This window comes from Camelina sativa, chromosome 14 (assembly GCF_000633955.1).
Source record: "Camelina sativa cultivar DH55 chromosome 14, Cs, whole genome shotgun sequence".
In the NCBI taxonomy this organism is placed as follows: Eukaryota; Viridiplantae; Streptophyta; class Magnoliopsida; order Brassicales; family Brassicaceae; genus Camelina; species Camelina sativa.
In genome coordinates, this window is record NC_025698.1 from 18,815,275 (window position 1) to 18,829,174 (window position 13,900).

At 34.1% G+C, this 13,900-nt stretch overlaps 3 protein-coding genes across 5 annotated transcripts; 2 read left to right on the forward strand and 1 right to left on the reverse strand.

Annotated features, from left to right (window-relative positions):
* LOC104741957 (probable serine/threonine-protein kinase At1g09600) lies at positions 4,630-8,064 on the forward strand. Its single transcript, XM_010462901.2, has 7 exons — positions 4,630-5,402; positions 5,487-5,771; positions 6,410-6,727; positions 6,806-7,033; positions 7,121-7,221; positions 7,305-7,602; positions 7,689-8,064. The coding sequence occupies exons 1-7, from the start codon at positions 4,971-4,973 to the stop codon at positions 7,866-7,868; spliced, it is 1,842 nt and encodes a 613-aa protein (XP_010461203.1). The 5' UTR covers positions 4,630-4,970; the 3' UTR covers positions 7,869-8,064.
* On the reverse strand, positions 8,015-9,901 carry LOC104741955 (UPF0301 protein TC_0483). Of its 3 annotated transcripts, none has more exons than XM_010462897.2 (3): positions 9,491-9,901; positions 8,981-9,186; positions 8,015-8,905 (listed from the first exon to the last, which is right to left on the reverse strand). In XM_010462897.2, the coding sequence occupies exons 1-3, from the start codon at positions 9,708-9,710 to the stop codon at positions 8,249-8,251; spliced, it is 1,083 nt and encodes a 360-aa protein (XP_010461199.1). In that variant the 5' UTR covers positions 9,711-9,901; the 3' UTR covers positions 8,015-8,248. The 3 variants fall into 3 exon arrangements, with proteins under 3 accessions (XP_010461199.1, XP_010461200.1, XP_010461201.1); XM_010462898.2 differs by having other exon boundaries at positions 8,981-9,129; positions 9,491-9,900; XM_010462899.2 differs by having other exon boundaries at positions 8,981-9,108; positions 9,491-9,899.
* LOC104741958 (glucuronoxylan 4-O-methyltransferase 3) lies at positions 11,963-13,369 on the forward strand. Its single transcript, XM_010462903.2, has 2 exons — positions 11,963-12,505; positions 12,592-13,369. The coding sequence occupies exons 1-2, from the start codon at positions 12,115-12,117 to the stop codon at positions 13,092-13,094; spliced, it is 894 nt and encodes a 297-aa protein (XP_010461205.1). The 5' UTR covers positions 11,963-12,114; the 3' UTR covers positions 13,095-13,369.

Sequence of the window (13,900 nt, forward strand, 5' to 3'; positions counted from 1 at the left end):
TTCCTCTAGGTTAAGTTCCATCTTTGTTCTCTGATTTCTATAAGAATGAAATAGCTTGTACTGCTTCAAGAGGAGAAGAACACTTCTCTATTATATAGTTGCATAATGTTATCTTTTGTAATCTTATTATTAAATAAAAAGTAGATGCAATCCATCAATTCATTGGAATTTGATATTGAATACAGATTTGGTGCTTTTGCTTTTTAAAATTAGATTTTAGTTTAAATGTTAGTATCTATATAGTATTTTTGAATCAGTTTTAAGAATTAAATCATCATTATCGAATTATTTACCATTGCCTTAAATACTATTAGTTACCAAATCTTCAAAATCAATTGTAGGTTAAGATCTTTTAAAATAAGAAAATCCTCTAACTAATTAAAACATAAATATTTGATTCTCGCTTTTATTTGATTTTATATTTAAATTATTTATATATACATTTTAGGAGACATTTAGCAAATAAATCCGGGAGTTGGAAGCTATTTACAAGCATGCCATTAGTATTAAATAATTAACTTAAAAACAGATTAACTCTACCTATATTCGATTTATTTTTTATAGAAACTAAGTGTTTTAAAAGGTAACAAACATAATTGCAAATGTCATTAAATTTGATGTAATTGTTCTACATAATTGTAAATACCATTAATTTTGGTGTAATTGTTTTAATAAATTTTGAATTTAAACAATCATTCAAAAAAACTAATTGTATGATTTTAAAAGGTAACAAATATCTAAAAGGAATGATAATAAAAATATAAAAGATATTGCTTGCTCACAAATTGATTTTTATTACATATTTAAAACTAATCCTCCTAATCCTTTCGATCCGCTATATATATCTTCCCATTAGTAAAAAAGAAGAACACATTATACTAGAACGATATCACGACAAAATTTGATTTTACACATTATTTGATTTGATTCTCTATTTTAAATCTTTAAGGCATTTTTTTTTATATAGATTTTGTTATTTTTTGTATGTTGATTATTGATTGACAATGTTGTTGTGTTGATGTTGATGGTAAATAAAGTGCTCAATTTCAAAATAGATTTATTTCTAACAATTATTAAAAAAAATTGTGTTTCTACTTTTTATTTTTTGTGTATTTGTGACTTTCTTAGCAGAAAACCTAAGATGCAAGCACAAAATATGTGGCATCTAAGTTATTTTGACATCGCAAAGCCTCTTGAAAGTGGAGTTATGTTGTGTCTATCTCGCCAAAAAAAAACGGATCAGCAACTATTGTAACCCATGTATTTATATACTAATGTGATATATTGTTGAAAATCCAAAAATATCAGGTTATATAGATATAATTATTATATATAAAATCCCAAAATTATGAAAATACTAATGAGTCTTTTAGTTATTTTATTTGATCTCTCATGTATCAAATAAGATATAGATTTTAATAAAACATTTAGTTGTAAAAGTTATATTTTATTTGATAAAAATTTAAAAAAATTGATTTGATAAAAAGTGACTTTTAGCCTCACATACTACTTTTACTTTCATGGGTTTCGTATGATGGGTTTTTGCGGATTAAAAATCTTTGAACATGTTGCGTAATCCGCATAGCATAACGGGTTTGAACTATAGAACCAACACTAAAACTATTAANTTTAGTTGTAAAAGTTATATTTTATTTGATAAAAATTTAAAAAAATTGATTTGATAAAAAGTGACTTTTAGCCTCACATACTACTTTTACTTTCATGGGTTTCGTATGATGGGTTTTTGCGGATTAAAAATCTTTGAACATGTTGCGTAATCCGCATAGCATAACGGGTTTGAACTATAGAACCAACACTAAAACTATTAATTTATTTCATATACTATAGATTTGTAATCATAGTTTGGAAAATTAACTTATAAATTATTTAGTATATGAACTACAAAAATATTACACATACTTTTGAAACTACATAAATTAAAAGTTATTATTTAAAATACAATAATTTATAATTTAGACCTGCGGTGTACTGCGGGTGAAAACCTAGTTTTAACTTATTATTGAATACATACAGTTAATAAATTTTTTTATTTTTTTTTCTTAATATGATGTAGGGGAATTGGCAAAACTAACCAAGAAAAAAACAAAAATTAATTATCTAACTACACTAACCATATATTTATTATATACCCTATATAAACTATATTATATACTATATTATCCCTACTCCTACCACCACAACCACTCTCACCCTCTTACCACCACCATCCCACCTCCTTACCACCACCACCCTCAGCCTCATACCACCACCTCTGGCCGCTGGGATGATGGACCTCAGACCAACCAACACTACTGCCGCCGGTGTTCGGACCACCGTCACCAGGTGCCGGACCACCGTCTTCGGTCACCGGACCACCGATCGCCGGACCATCGTCTCCGATCACCGGACCACCGCCACCAATCGCCGGACCACCATCTATGGTCGCCGGGACACCTCCACCCTCCACTACTATCTCTACCACCAAAACACTAAAATAGTAATTTTGCCTACTCCTTATCTTCTTTTCCTAATTTTTTCAAATTATATGCTATTTACTTAATTTGATTGAGGATTTTGGTTATTAGGAAAATTGACCTTATGATGTAACTAAATTTTATTAAAACGGACATATATTATTCAGTTTTAAAATAGACATATATTACTCAATCGATAAATAAAAAAATGTGTATACAATATCCCACATCGACAAAAAAATTGAAGAATGATTCAGATCAATATAAAATTAAAATATCATTAATTCGCGGTTACAACACATGCAAATCATCATTCCATTATTTATTTTTTTGTCAACCAAACATTAGTTAATTAAAAGATAACTCCAAGTTTGGTTGCCCAAACGGGAGGAAAGGAGTTTACAAAAGAAATTACATAAGTAAGAGATCTCGAGGTTCTAGCTAGGCAATTCACCTTCAAATTAAACGCGCGTGGAATCCTGGACACTGAGAAAAGTGGGAAAGAAACCTTGAGCAAACTAAAATCATCCAGCTGGTTGGAGAACGCCGACCAATTTTCAGGGGACTGCAAATAGTTTTTTGTCATTCCATTATTTTCTTAACATTATTATATTAAAATATTTGCCATATCAAATAAGTTTGATTAAATTATGATTATGTAAAAAAACAAATTAATCCTGGTATACCATGATTGAATCTTAGTTTTTTTGCCACTATTGGACCATAACTAGCCAATCCATTAGCCAAATCTCTATATTCGTACAGAGCGGAACTCGATCTTTAATGATTGTGATGGTACATGTTCGCAATAGACTTATCATTTGCCACTAGACTACGGTCACTTCACAAATCTTAGTTGTTAATAATTTACTGAAATCGTTTAAAGTAAACTGTCCGATATTTTGTAAAAAAATTTAATTAAAATATTTCATTATACATATCTCCCTTATTCATATATTAAAGTAATCGGTTTAAAGGTAGAATCATTTTCCAAATGACACATAATTAAACAAAAAAATATGTACCAAAAGGGACACTTATTCTAAACTGGATGGAGTATATATTAAAAGGGTTAATATTTGATATTATCTTGAAGTTTAATTATAATTAATTAATTTATGGGTGATTAAGAAATGATTTTTGGAAGAAAAAAATTAAGGATTACAACAGTATCTGATATAGTTTCTTTGTCAACATACAAGTTAATATATTAATTATAAATTAGTATATTGTGCTATCTATCAAACTCTAACACATAATATCAGTTTATTTTATTATTTTAACACATTCTATGTGTTATTGTAACTTAGATGTGCACAAATCAGATGTAATTTAACGTAATAGAATTTATTTTATTTTTAAATAGAAAGAAAAATTATAATATTTTAAGAATATTTGTGTCACAGGTTAAAATATAAAAAAGACTAAAAATTAAAAATATGTAATTTTATTACTAAATTAAATATCGGGAAAATTTAACATTATTATAAATCAACTTAAATAATTGTCATGTGGTTTACCGTGGGTTAAATCCTACTTCCTCTGTATCATAAAGGTTGATGGTCTAGGATTTTTTCTTGTATCACAAAGGATGATTTCTTTAGTGTATTTAATGTATTTTTATTTTTAAAAATCAAACAACTATTTAATGTTTTTATTTTTATAATAAATAATTAAATATATGCATGCATTTGAATGACAAGTGTGAGAAAATATAAATAATTGAGTATTAAAAATAATATAAAACAAAAATAATTAATAATAATACAATATTTATTGTTTTTCATCTTGGTGTTAATTCTAAAAAATCAACTATTGTGAGAGAGAGAGAGAGTAGTATTTTGATATATATCTTCATATGCAATATGAAGAATCTTTATATGGTTGGCAATATGAAGAATCTTTATATCCTTGGTAATAGAATCTTCTACAAGGCAAGAACACATTAATGGTACTTAATAGGATAAAAATTCTCATGCAAAACGGTTTTTGAGGGCTATTTCTAAAGAAAGAGAAAGAGAGAAAGAACAATTCTTTATTGTGACTTTGTGAGCTGTGTTGTCCCAAGAATCAAGCGCTCTCCAGATTTTACTCTTAAACAAACCATATCTCTCTCTTCATTCTTCTTTCCATTTCTCCCATTCACAATCTTTCTTTTCCTTATTTTCCCCCGCATTTTCCGTTTTCTGCTGCAAACCCCATTCTCTCTCAATCTTGCAGTACTCACAAAAAACTTTTTTTGGTTTCTTGAATCGTAAAAAATCTTGTGCGTTTGTTCAAGAAATCACAATCTTTTTGGGGTTTAGTAGAAACCCTTTTGATTTCTGCCTTCAAAATAGCAGAGATTTTGCAATACACTTCTGTGAAAGACCTGAAGATTCCTGGGTTTTGATGCTTAGGGATCAATCAGGATATATAAAAATTTGGTTTTACGCATAAGACCATGTGTTGAATCGTTACAAAGTTGGTAGATTGTGGAACAAGGCAGGTTTTATTATGGGCTGCATTTGCTCAAAAGGAGCAGCAGAAGATGTTGCTTACCAACGTGAGAAAGCAAATGAGTATTGGAACAAGTCTTCTTCTGTGCAATTGATTGCTCCTCTGCCTTCGAATAAAGACGATTTTTCACATAAAGCCGTTGATGGAAGCTCTGGTGGTGGAAGAAGAGCGAGTGGTTTGATTGTTCCTATTGACGATAGTCATGATGGTAAAACTGTTATTGTGGAGCGACCTTCAAGGTCTTCTCAACGAGGAAGGAGAGTTTCAGATAATGGCAAAGGAGGTGGGTTGGTTATTTCGAATGTTCCACGTAGCGCTGAGGCAGAGCTTATTGCAGCTGGTTGGCCTTATTGGTTAACCTCTGTTGCTGGTGAAGCGATTAAAGGTTGGGTTCCACGACGTGCTGATTCCTTTGAGAAGCTTGACAAAGTTAGTCTCTTTCAAATTTGATATGTGTAGATAATACATTGGATTGGTTTAGTGGATTGTAATGATGGAACATTGTGTTTGCAGATCGGACAAGGGACTTATAGTATTGTGTATAAAGCTAGGGATCTTGAGACGGGGAAAATAGTGGCAATGAAGAAGGTGAGATTTGCTAATATGGATCCGGAAAGTGTTAGGTTCATGGCTAGAGAAATCAACATTTTACGGAAACTAGACCATCCAAATGTTATGAAGCTTCAGTGTCTTGTCACTTCAAAGCTATCAGGTAGCTTGCATCTTGTGTTTGAGTACATGGAGCATGATCTTTCAGGTCTTGCTCTTAGGCCTGGTGTCAAATTCACTGAGCCAGAGGTAACTTTTCAAAAGCTTGCTTCGTCGAATTACCTTGTTGTGTGTATTCTCTGGCTTATCAATCAACTCCCTTGTTTTTGCTTTGTTCAGATCAAGTGTTATATGAAGCAACTGCTCTGTGGACTTGAACACTGCCATAGCCANCACGACGTGCTGATTCCTTTGAGAAGCTTGACAAAGTTAGTCTCTTTCAAATTTGATATGTGTAGATAATACATTGGATTGGTTTAGTGGATTGTAATGATGGAACATTGTGTTTGCAGATCGGACAAGGGACTTATAGTATTGTGTATAAAGCTAGGGATCTTGAGACGGGGAAAATAGTGGCAATGAAGAAGGTGAGATTTGCTAATATGGATCCGGAAAGTGTTAGGTTCATGGCTAGAGAAATCAACATTTTACGGAAACTAGACCATCCAAATGTTATGAAGCTTCAGTGTCTTGTCACTTCAAAGCTATCAGGTAGCTTGCATCTTGTGTTTGAGTACATGGAGCATGATCTTTCAGGTCTTGCTCTTAGGCCTGGTGTCAAATTCACTGAGCCAGAGGTAACTTTTCAAAAGCTTGCTTCGTCGAATTACCTTGTTGTGTGTATTCTCTGGCTTATCAATCAACTCCCTTGTTTTTGCTTTGTTCAGATCAAGTGTTATATGAAGCAACTGCTCTGTGGACTTGAACACTGCCATAGCCATGGAATCTTGCACCGTGACATTAAGGGTTCAAACCTTTTGGTAAATAATGATGGAGTCCTCAAGATTGGAGATTTCGGTCTAGCGAGTTTTTATCATCCAGATCAAGATCAACCGCTGACTAGCCGTGTGGTCACCTTGTGGTATAGAGCCCCTGAGCTTCTACTTGGATCTACAGCGTATGGACCGGCCATTGATCTCTGGAGCGTTGGTTGCATTCTAGCAGAACTCTTTGTAGGTAAACCAATCATGCCGGGAAGAACAGAGGTGAGTTTTCGAATCTATACTGCCTATAGTCCCATTTGATTTCCAACTGATTTTCATATTCGGAAAATGTTCTTCAAGGTGGAGCAAATGCATAAGATCTTTAAGCTGTGCGGTTCGCCGTCTGAAGAGTTTTGGGAAACGACAAAGTTCCCACAGGCGACAAGTTACAAACCACAACAGCCTTATACGCGAGTCCTTCTAGAGACGTTCAAGAATTTACCATCTTCTTCTCTTGCTCTCCTTGACAAGCTTCTATCTGTAGAACCAGAGAAAAGATGCTCAGCGTCTTCTACTCTACTGAGTGAGGTATAGTAGCTTTCTTTTTCTTTATTAACATTCTTGATCAGCCTCCTGAAGAATACTAATAAATGATTGTCTCATTTACATCTCCAGTTTTTTACAACTGAGCCCCTCCCTTGTCACATATCAAGTTTGCCTAAGTATCCGCCAAGCAAAGAACTTGATGCAAAGGTTCGGGATGAAGAATCAAAAAGGTCAGTACGCAAGGAGGTGCCTATTTGTGTACAAATGATGCAGGCGTGATTTCTAAATACACTTTTCATTTTGAAAATGTCAGGAAAAAAGCTGAAGCTGTGAAGTGGCGTGGACACGAATCTGTGAGAAGAGGTTCAAGAGATTCCAAAGTAACACCAGATTTCATTGCTTCAGGGCATTCAAACGTCTCAATCAACACACCAGCGTTTAAAAAGGAAAAACGCTTTACGGGTACCAATTCAGTGATCCATCCAAGCTCTAGGAGCAATGTAGGTGAGGTGAAGACTAGCCGGTCCAACAACGTGCCTGTTACAATGGAAGACTACTTAGCTAGTTATTCTCAAAAGGAGAATGTAGTTTCAAATAAGCAACCCACAAAGGTAACTAAAGTTGATTCAACAACTCTTAAACTCTTTTCTCACTTTATATAATGGACTCTAAGATGTTTCCTAATGTGTGGTTTCAGACATACATGCGAAAGAAGAACAGAATGCACTATTCAGGTCCTTTGATGCCTCCTGGTGGTAACATTGAAGACATGATGAAAGATCACGAGAGACGAATTCAAGAAGCTGTACGCAAGTCCCGCCTTGAGAAAACTGCAACAAAGAAGAACAAAGATTTCTCTGTCAAAGTGTGTGCTTAGTGAAAGTATGAAACAAGGAGAAAAAAATCATAACACGAAACTAGACGATTTCAGAACCTTTAGTGGTCTTTTTGCACATAGCAACCTCTGTTTCATGCTCTGCTCTTTTCTTTTGGTTAGGGGAATCAAACAAAAATGTGTATATGTAGAACAACTGCTTCAATTTATTAGATATAGATGTTCTTTAGTTATTAAACTGCAGAATACAAATAGGGGTTTAGAGAAAGCAAATCTTTATAAATTGCATAGTAGTGCATTATTCTCACGTACAAGCCAATGAAGTAAGCTATACAAATTGGCTTAATAGAGAAAATATATATATATATAAGCTATAGAAACCACAAGTTCTCTTAGAAAACTAGCATCAAATTCATAAAAGTCTAGATATCGAGCTTGGGTTTCCGGCTAAGCTCGGAGTATTGACCGCCCATCAACTGTAAAATCTCCTCCCACAAGTTTTCCGACGAAGCCCCACATATTAAATCAGAGCTGCACGCAGCAACATGCCAGTAATCTGATTCAATCTCTTCTCTGAGCTGATCTAGCTGCCAACCGGCATAACCAACAAAGAATCTAAAGTCATGTGGCTTAAGAACTCCTTTCTTTACAAGTACTGCAGCTTCATCTAAGCTGTTTCGAGTACCAAAGTTTAGCCCCGGCATGACTTGTTCAAAACCAGGTATCTTGGTTTTATCACCAGTTTTCAAAAGAAACATACTTGCTTCAAGAGGTCCACCAAAGTACAAGGAACATTCTGAAAACGTGGTAGCGAGTTCGGTTTTAGTCGATTTCATATGCTTGATGTTTTTGTGAAGAGGACGGTTGATAACAACTCCAAACGGTCCTTCTTGTGGGTGTCTGGTTCCTGCTCTAAGAAGAAGCACAACGGTTCTCGCAAATGTTCTATAACCATCTAGCTTCTCTGTAGCAACTAGAACACATCCAGTCTCAGGAAAAGGAATCGGATGAGCCCATTTCAAGCCTATCTGTTCCGATTCATGAGATATTATATGACCCTCAGCTTCAGCCTTTTCTTCCTGTAACATCATTCAAAGCATAAACCCTATTGTCTTATACGATATAAGTTACCACAAGAAGAAGCATATTGTTACCTGTTCTTTCATAAACAAGTTTGCTCTGAACTCTCTCCAATCTGTACTCAAACCAAACGATTTCGGAGCTGCGGAATCGCCTGATTTGTTTCCATTAGAAGAAGGCTTATTCTCCTGAGAAGCATCTCCTTCAGGATAAGAACAAACATCTCCACAACCGTTAAGAATCAGAAACGAAATAACCACTTCCTTCAAAATCGACGAGCCTCACAAACGTAACCAAAGCAAATAACAAATCTCATTCGAATATCTCAGATGTCAAAACCAACAATAACGTTAAGTAACACCAGTGTCAAGGAACTAAGATAAGTCAATGTAACCATTGGAAAGCAAAAGCTTGTGTTATGTATGAAAGATCCAAGAAGACAGTTACAGTATCAGATCGAGAAACACAGAGATACTGATTTTTGATCGAATCGTAATTTGCTTAATTCGCTAAACGAAATCAAGGGAGACTAGTAGTATTATGTAATTCAAGACATGCGAGAAGAAGAAGGCACATATACATACCAGAAGAAGGAGAAGAATCGTCGTTACTCTTCTTAGAGGTAGCTCTAACAACCAAAGAACGATACGGAGAAGAAACTTTATAATTGCGCTTCAGGAACCTAAAGTCGAATTCACCGAGTTTCCCAGAAACAGATGATGATTTCTCAGGGATCGGTAATGATTTAAGGGAAGAGGAGAAGGGAGGGTTTCGGATCGCAACGTCAAGGGTCCATAGATCCATTCCTTGCGATATGAGAGTGAAGTGTTGTTTTTAAGTTAAAGGAAGCGATATGATGAGAAAAGAAGAAGAAGAAGAATGTTTAGAAATCCAGAGAGGAGAAGAAGAAGCTGAGGATATCTGTGATTGATGGCAACAGATTGCGAGAAGCCAAACCAAAAAAAAAAAAACAAAACTGTAAGAAAGAGAGAGAGAGAGAGAGATACAACGAAAGAGGTATAATAATAAAAAGGGAATATGCTTTGTTATTTACTAGCGAAATTCCTGCGTTTTAATTGGTTACAACTTACAGATATAATCCAACAACGATATTATGATTTTTTTTTTATATAATAACGATATTATGAATTAGTATGTTTGGTGATAATAAAATCCTATTAAACAATATTAGTTGGTTTACAATTTCTTGCAGGACAACTTTATGTTGTTTTTTTAGTTTTTTAAGAGGAATCTAGTATTTTATTTGAGATGTTTATCTTAAATCATATGTATTATATTAACATGAACCATGAAAATATCATTTTTTTCCCTTTCTGAATAAAAATTAATAAAATTCTTATAAAGTTTTGAGTTTAAGTTTTTTTTTGGCAAACAAGTTTTGAGTTTACGTTATAATCTACTTATCTCCTAATTTCAGTTCAGCCTATGAATATTAATTAGGCTGTACATCTACATTTGAATTAAAAAGACTATATTTAATTACCTACTTACCTTTGTGCTCATGTAGATCTCATTAATCAAGATCTCATCGATAAAGATAAATACTTTCTTTGATTTTATCTGTTTAGTTTTGTGAACAAGTTTTTTTTCCAATCATGATGAATTAATCTTCAAATAATAAAAAAATAAAAATAGCCTAGAAAAAAAAACAAAACAAAATTGACAAGAATTTAATCTAGTTTAAGTTACATGTTACATTGATAAACTTGAACTTGGATGTGTGAAATCAAATATAGTTTTCATGGCATCAAACATTGAAGGCTGATTGAAGCTTTCTAACCAATTTCTACAACGTATAGAGAAATCTCCAAAAATTGAGATAATGTAAGCTGTTGGCTTACCTACATTGATAATCCGGTTTTATTTTTTTAAAATAGTGAGATAATGGATGCAAATTTGAAACAATTATAATGACATATTTTGGAAGAAATATTGTAAGAAGTTTGCTGCTTTTAGAGTTAATCATTTGATCTTTTGCCTTGTGTAAATTTGATTAAATATATTTTAGGAAAATTAAATTCGAAGCTAAGATTCTAAATTGGACTAATTGAAAGTTTGAAACATTTCCAACTTTTTTCGTGATCCAGCCGCACCTTCCAGTACGGCTACCTTATGACACAATCATTCTGGTTGACCAAAAGAGAAACATACGTAAAACAACGTGTATAATTAATGAAAATCCCTTTGAAGAATACTAAAAATTATAGTTGGAGACTAAGAAAAAAAGATTATGCATGAGAGAGATATCAATAATGTCACGAGTCATTTTTACGAATGTCTGAAAAATATGAATTGTTTTCTTTTATAGAATTGAACAATATTGCAGACACGACATTGCACGAATAGGATTCATAGGATGTAATTTAAAAGGTACTCTTTTTTTGTCTGCCTCATCACCACGCTTGGACTAACGACTAATGATGATGTATGACTCTCTTTGTCTTAAGTCTCAACACTTAATCATTAACTTTCTTACTCGAAAGTTATTACCAGACTTGCCATTGCCATTTGGGTTTCATTCGGTTTATAAACACAAAATCGGAAGCAAAACCAAAGTCTGTTAAGTTTTTGTTTAATCGGTTTCGGTTTGGTTACATATGTTTTCTTGGCTAAAGAAAACCTGAATTTAAATTTCAACTCAAATTTGGGAGCAACTTATTGGTTTAGTTAAACCGACACAATTTGGACACCTTTGGAACTATGCAAATGAAAGCTTTTTTTCCTAGTTTGACAAATATTAATGTTCAAGAAACAAAGAACCAAAGTTGTTAGACGCCAACATGGGGTGGTTATTTAAAAAACAAGGAATAAGAAAGTTGCAACCACCATGTTGGTTCCTTTTTAACACCTGTCTCGTTTGGATCACTCAATCTTTGCCCATCAGATTCTTCTCTTTCAAGCATCATTTTTTAAACCAGAAATGTCCCCATTACGTTTCACATCTTCTAGTTATCATGAATATATAAATCAAATATACACATTATAATATGAAAATAAATTAGTTAGTATATGTATTCACCACCAACTTCTGTTGTATCGGAAGAACAGCAACCTTAGTAGCTTTCATGTCCTCCTCAACTTCCTCAATCATTAAAACCGTAACCTCTCTCTCTCTATATACATACATTTCTAACCATTATCAAAACATCTTCCTCATTCACCGATCCGAAAAACCCAAATCGAAAAAATGAGGACCAAATCTCCATCTTCCGTTAATCTCAAAGTCATATTCATAGGCTGCTCAATCTTGATCTTTCTCATCATCTTCTTTGCAAGATCAAACATCTCCTCTTCAAAGCCAATCTCCAAAACAAATCTCTCCCAAGAAGAAGAACCAACTCATCACCATAAACCAGACGCATGTCCAACAACAACACAACAATGCACAAAGATGCCACTTTCTTTATCCGACGCATTGGTTCACTACGTCACGAGTAACGTCACTCCACAGCAAACATTCGACGAAGTCTCTGTCTCAAAGAGAGTCTTGGACAAGAAGTCTCCTTGTAACTTCCTCGTCTTTGGCTTAGGTCACGACAGCTTAATGTGGGCATCTCTCAACCATGGTGGTCGTACCTGTAAGTACTCTGTTTTTTTCCTCTGTTTCAAACAGATCTAATGAAAATTATCGATTCCCTCATTAGTAAAAAGTTTGATTTTTCAGTGTTTATTGAGGAAGACAAGGCTTGGATTGCTATAGTAACCAAGAAATTCCCAAACTTGGAATCTTACCACGTAGTTTACGACACAAAAGTCAAAGATTCAGACAAACTCATGGAGCTAGGAAGATCAGAAGAGTGTAGATCTGTGTCTGATCCGAGAAACTCTAAATGTGATCTTGCGTTGAAAGATTTCCCGGCGGATTTTTACGATACGAAATGGGATCTGATCATGGTCGACGCTCCAACTGGTTACCATGAAGAAGCTCCGGGGAGGATGAGTGCTATTTACACGGCGGGGCTTTTGGCTCGTAACCGTGAAGATGGTGAAACTGATGTTTTTGTTCACGACGTTAACCGTCCCGTGGAAGATGAGTTCTCGGCGACTTTCTTGTGTAAAGGTTACATGAGGGAGCAAAATGGGAGGCTTAGACATTTTACTATTCCTAGCCATCGGGCTCGAGCTGGACGACCTTTTTGTCCGGTGGATGTTGATCGCCGCCGTTAATTTTGTGCCGAGAGATTTATGCAGTTCAGCATCGTTGGTCGGTCAACGGACTCAGGGCTGGTAAATTGATTTACCTAGTAGTCTTTCTTTGAGGGACTTGCTTAGTTGGCATTTTTTAATTTTTGGTTGTGTTTTTGCTTTATTTGAATACAGTTTTCAAGATTTTAGTGCCTTTACTGAAATCGGTATATTAAAAGACTAGTACTATTCGCATAATTATTTGTGGTTTCATTATTGTGATTAATGAATACTACAAAATAAGGAATTATCCGAAATGGTCATTGATCACTTGCAGAAGCGAAATTGTATTTGATGGTTTGTTCGCTTTTGTAGTTGCACAGTTCGCTTTTGTCAAATTAAGAGTTTAAAAGGTAAATCAAAGCACAAATACATGAGTAAATGATCAACTCATATCATATGCGGGGGTAATAAACTACCCTCAAAAACTATACCAACCTAAACCTAACACATGGGGGTAAATGGTAATAAACATAACCAAAGTCCAAATCAAGATGTTTTACTGAGACATTGTATATTGTATCACAAGCTAGAAACATCAAAGAGCTTCAATCTTCTTCCAAGATAAAACTTTCTACCCCATAGTGGACTTCTTCTTCATCCTTTTAGTCATCTTGGACTTGTTATAGGTAAAGAAAAAGCTAAAAAATTAAACCACAAAATTTGGGTGAGAGGTTTTTAATTTGTTACAAAGAACAAAGAATCTAGAGCAACTTTACGTACATGATGATGAGTCATATCCTATCGTTGCGCCTGGTGGCGGCATAGCCAAAGCAACTGCAATATTC

Coding starts and splice junctions, on each gene's coding strand:
- LOC104741957 (XM_010462901.2), top strand. CDS start 4,971: ATGGGCTGCATTTGCTCAAAAGGAGCAGCAGAAGATGTTGCTTACCAA. Junction 5,403..5,486: donor CCTTTGAGAAGCTTGACAAA/GTTAGTCTCTTT, acceptor TTGTGTTTGCAG/ATCGGACAAGGGACTTATAG. Junction 7,603..7,688: donor CAAATAAGCAACCCACAAAG/GTAACTAAAGTT, acceptor GTGTGGTTTCAG/ACATACATGCGAAAGAAGAA.
- LOC104741955 (XM_010462897.2), bottom strand. CDS start 9,710: ATGGATCTATGGACCCTTGACGTTGCGATCCGAAACCCTCCCTTCTCC. Junction 9,187..9,490: donor CGATTCTTCTCCTTCTTCTG/GTATGTATATGT, acceptor TACGTTTGTGAG/GCTCGTCGATTTTGAAGGAA. Junction 8,906..8,980: donor ACTTGTTTATGAAAGAACAG/GTAACAATATGC, acceptor ATGATGTTACAG/GAAGAAAAGGCTGAAGCTGA.
- LOC104741958 (XM_010462903.2), top strand. CDS start 12,115: ATGAGGACCAAATCTCCATCTTCCGTTAATCTCAAAGTCATATTCATA. Junction 12,506..12,591: donor CAACCATGGTGGTCGTACCT/GTAAGTACTCTG, acceptor TTGATTTTTCAG/TGTTTATTGAGGAAGACAAG.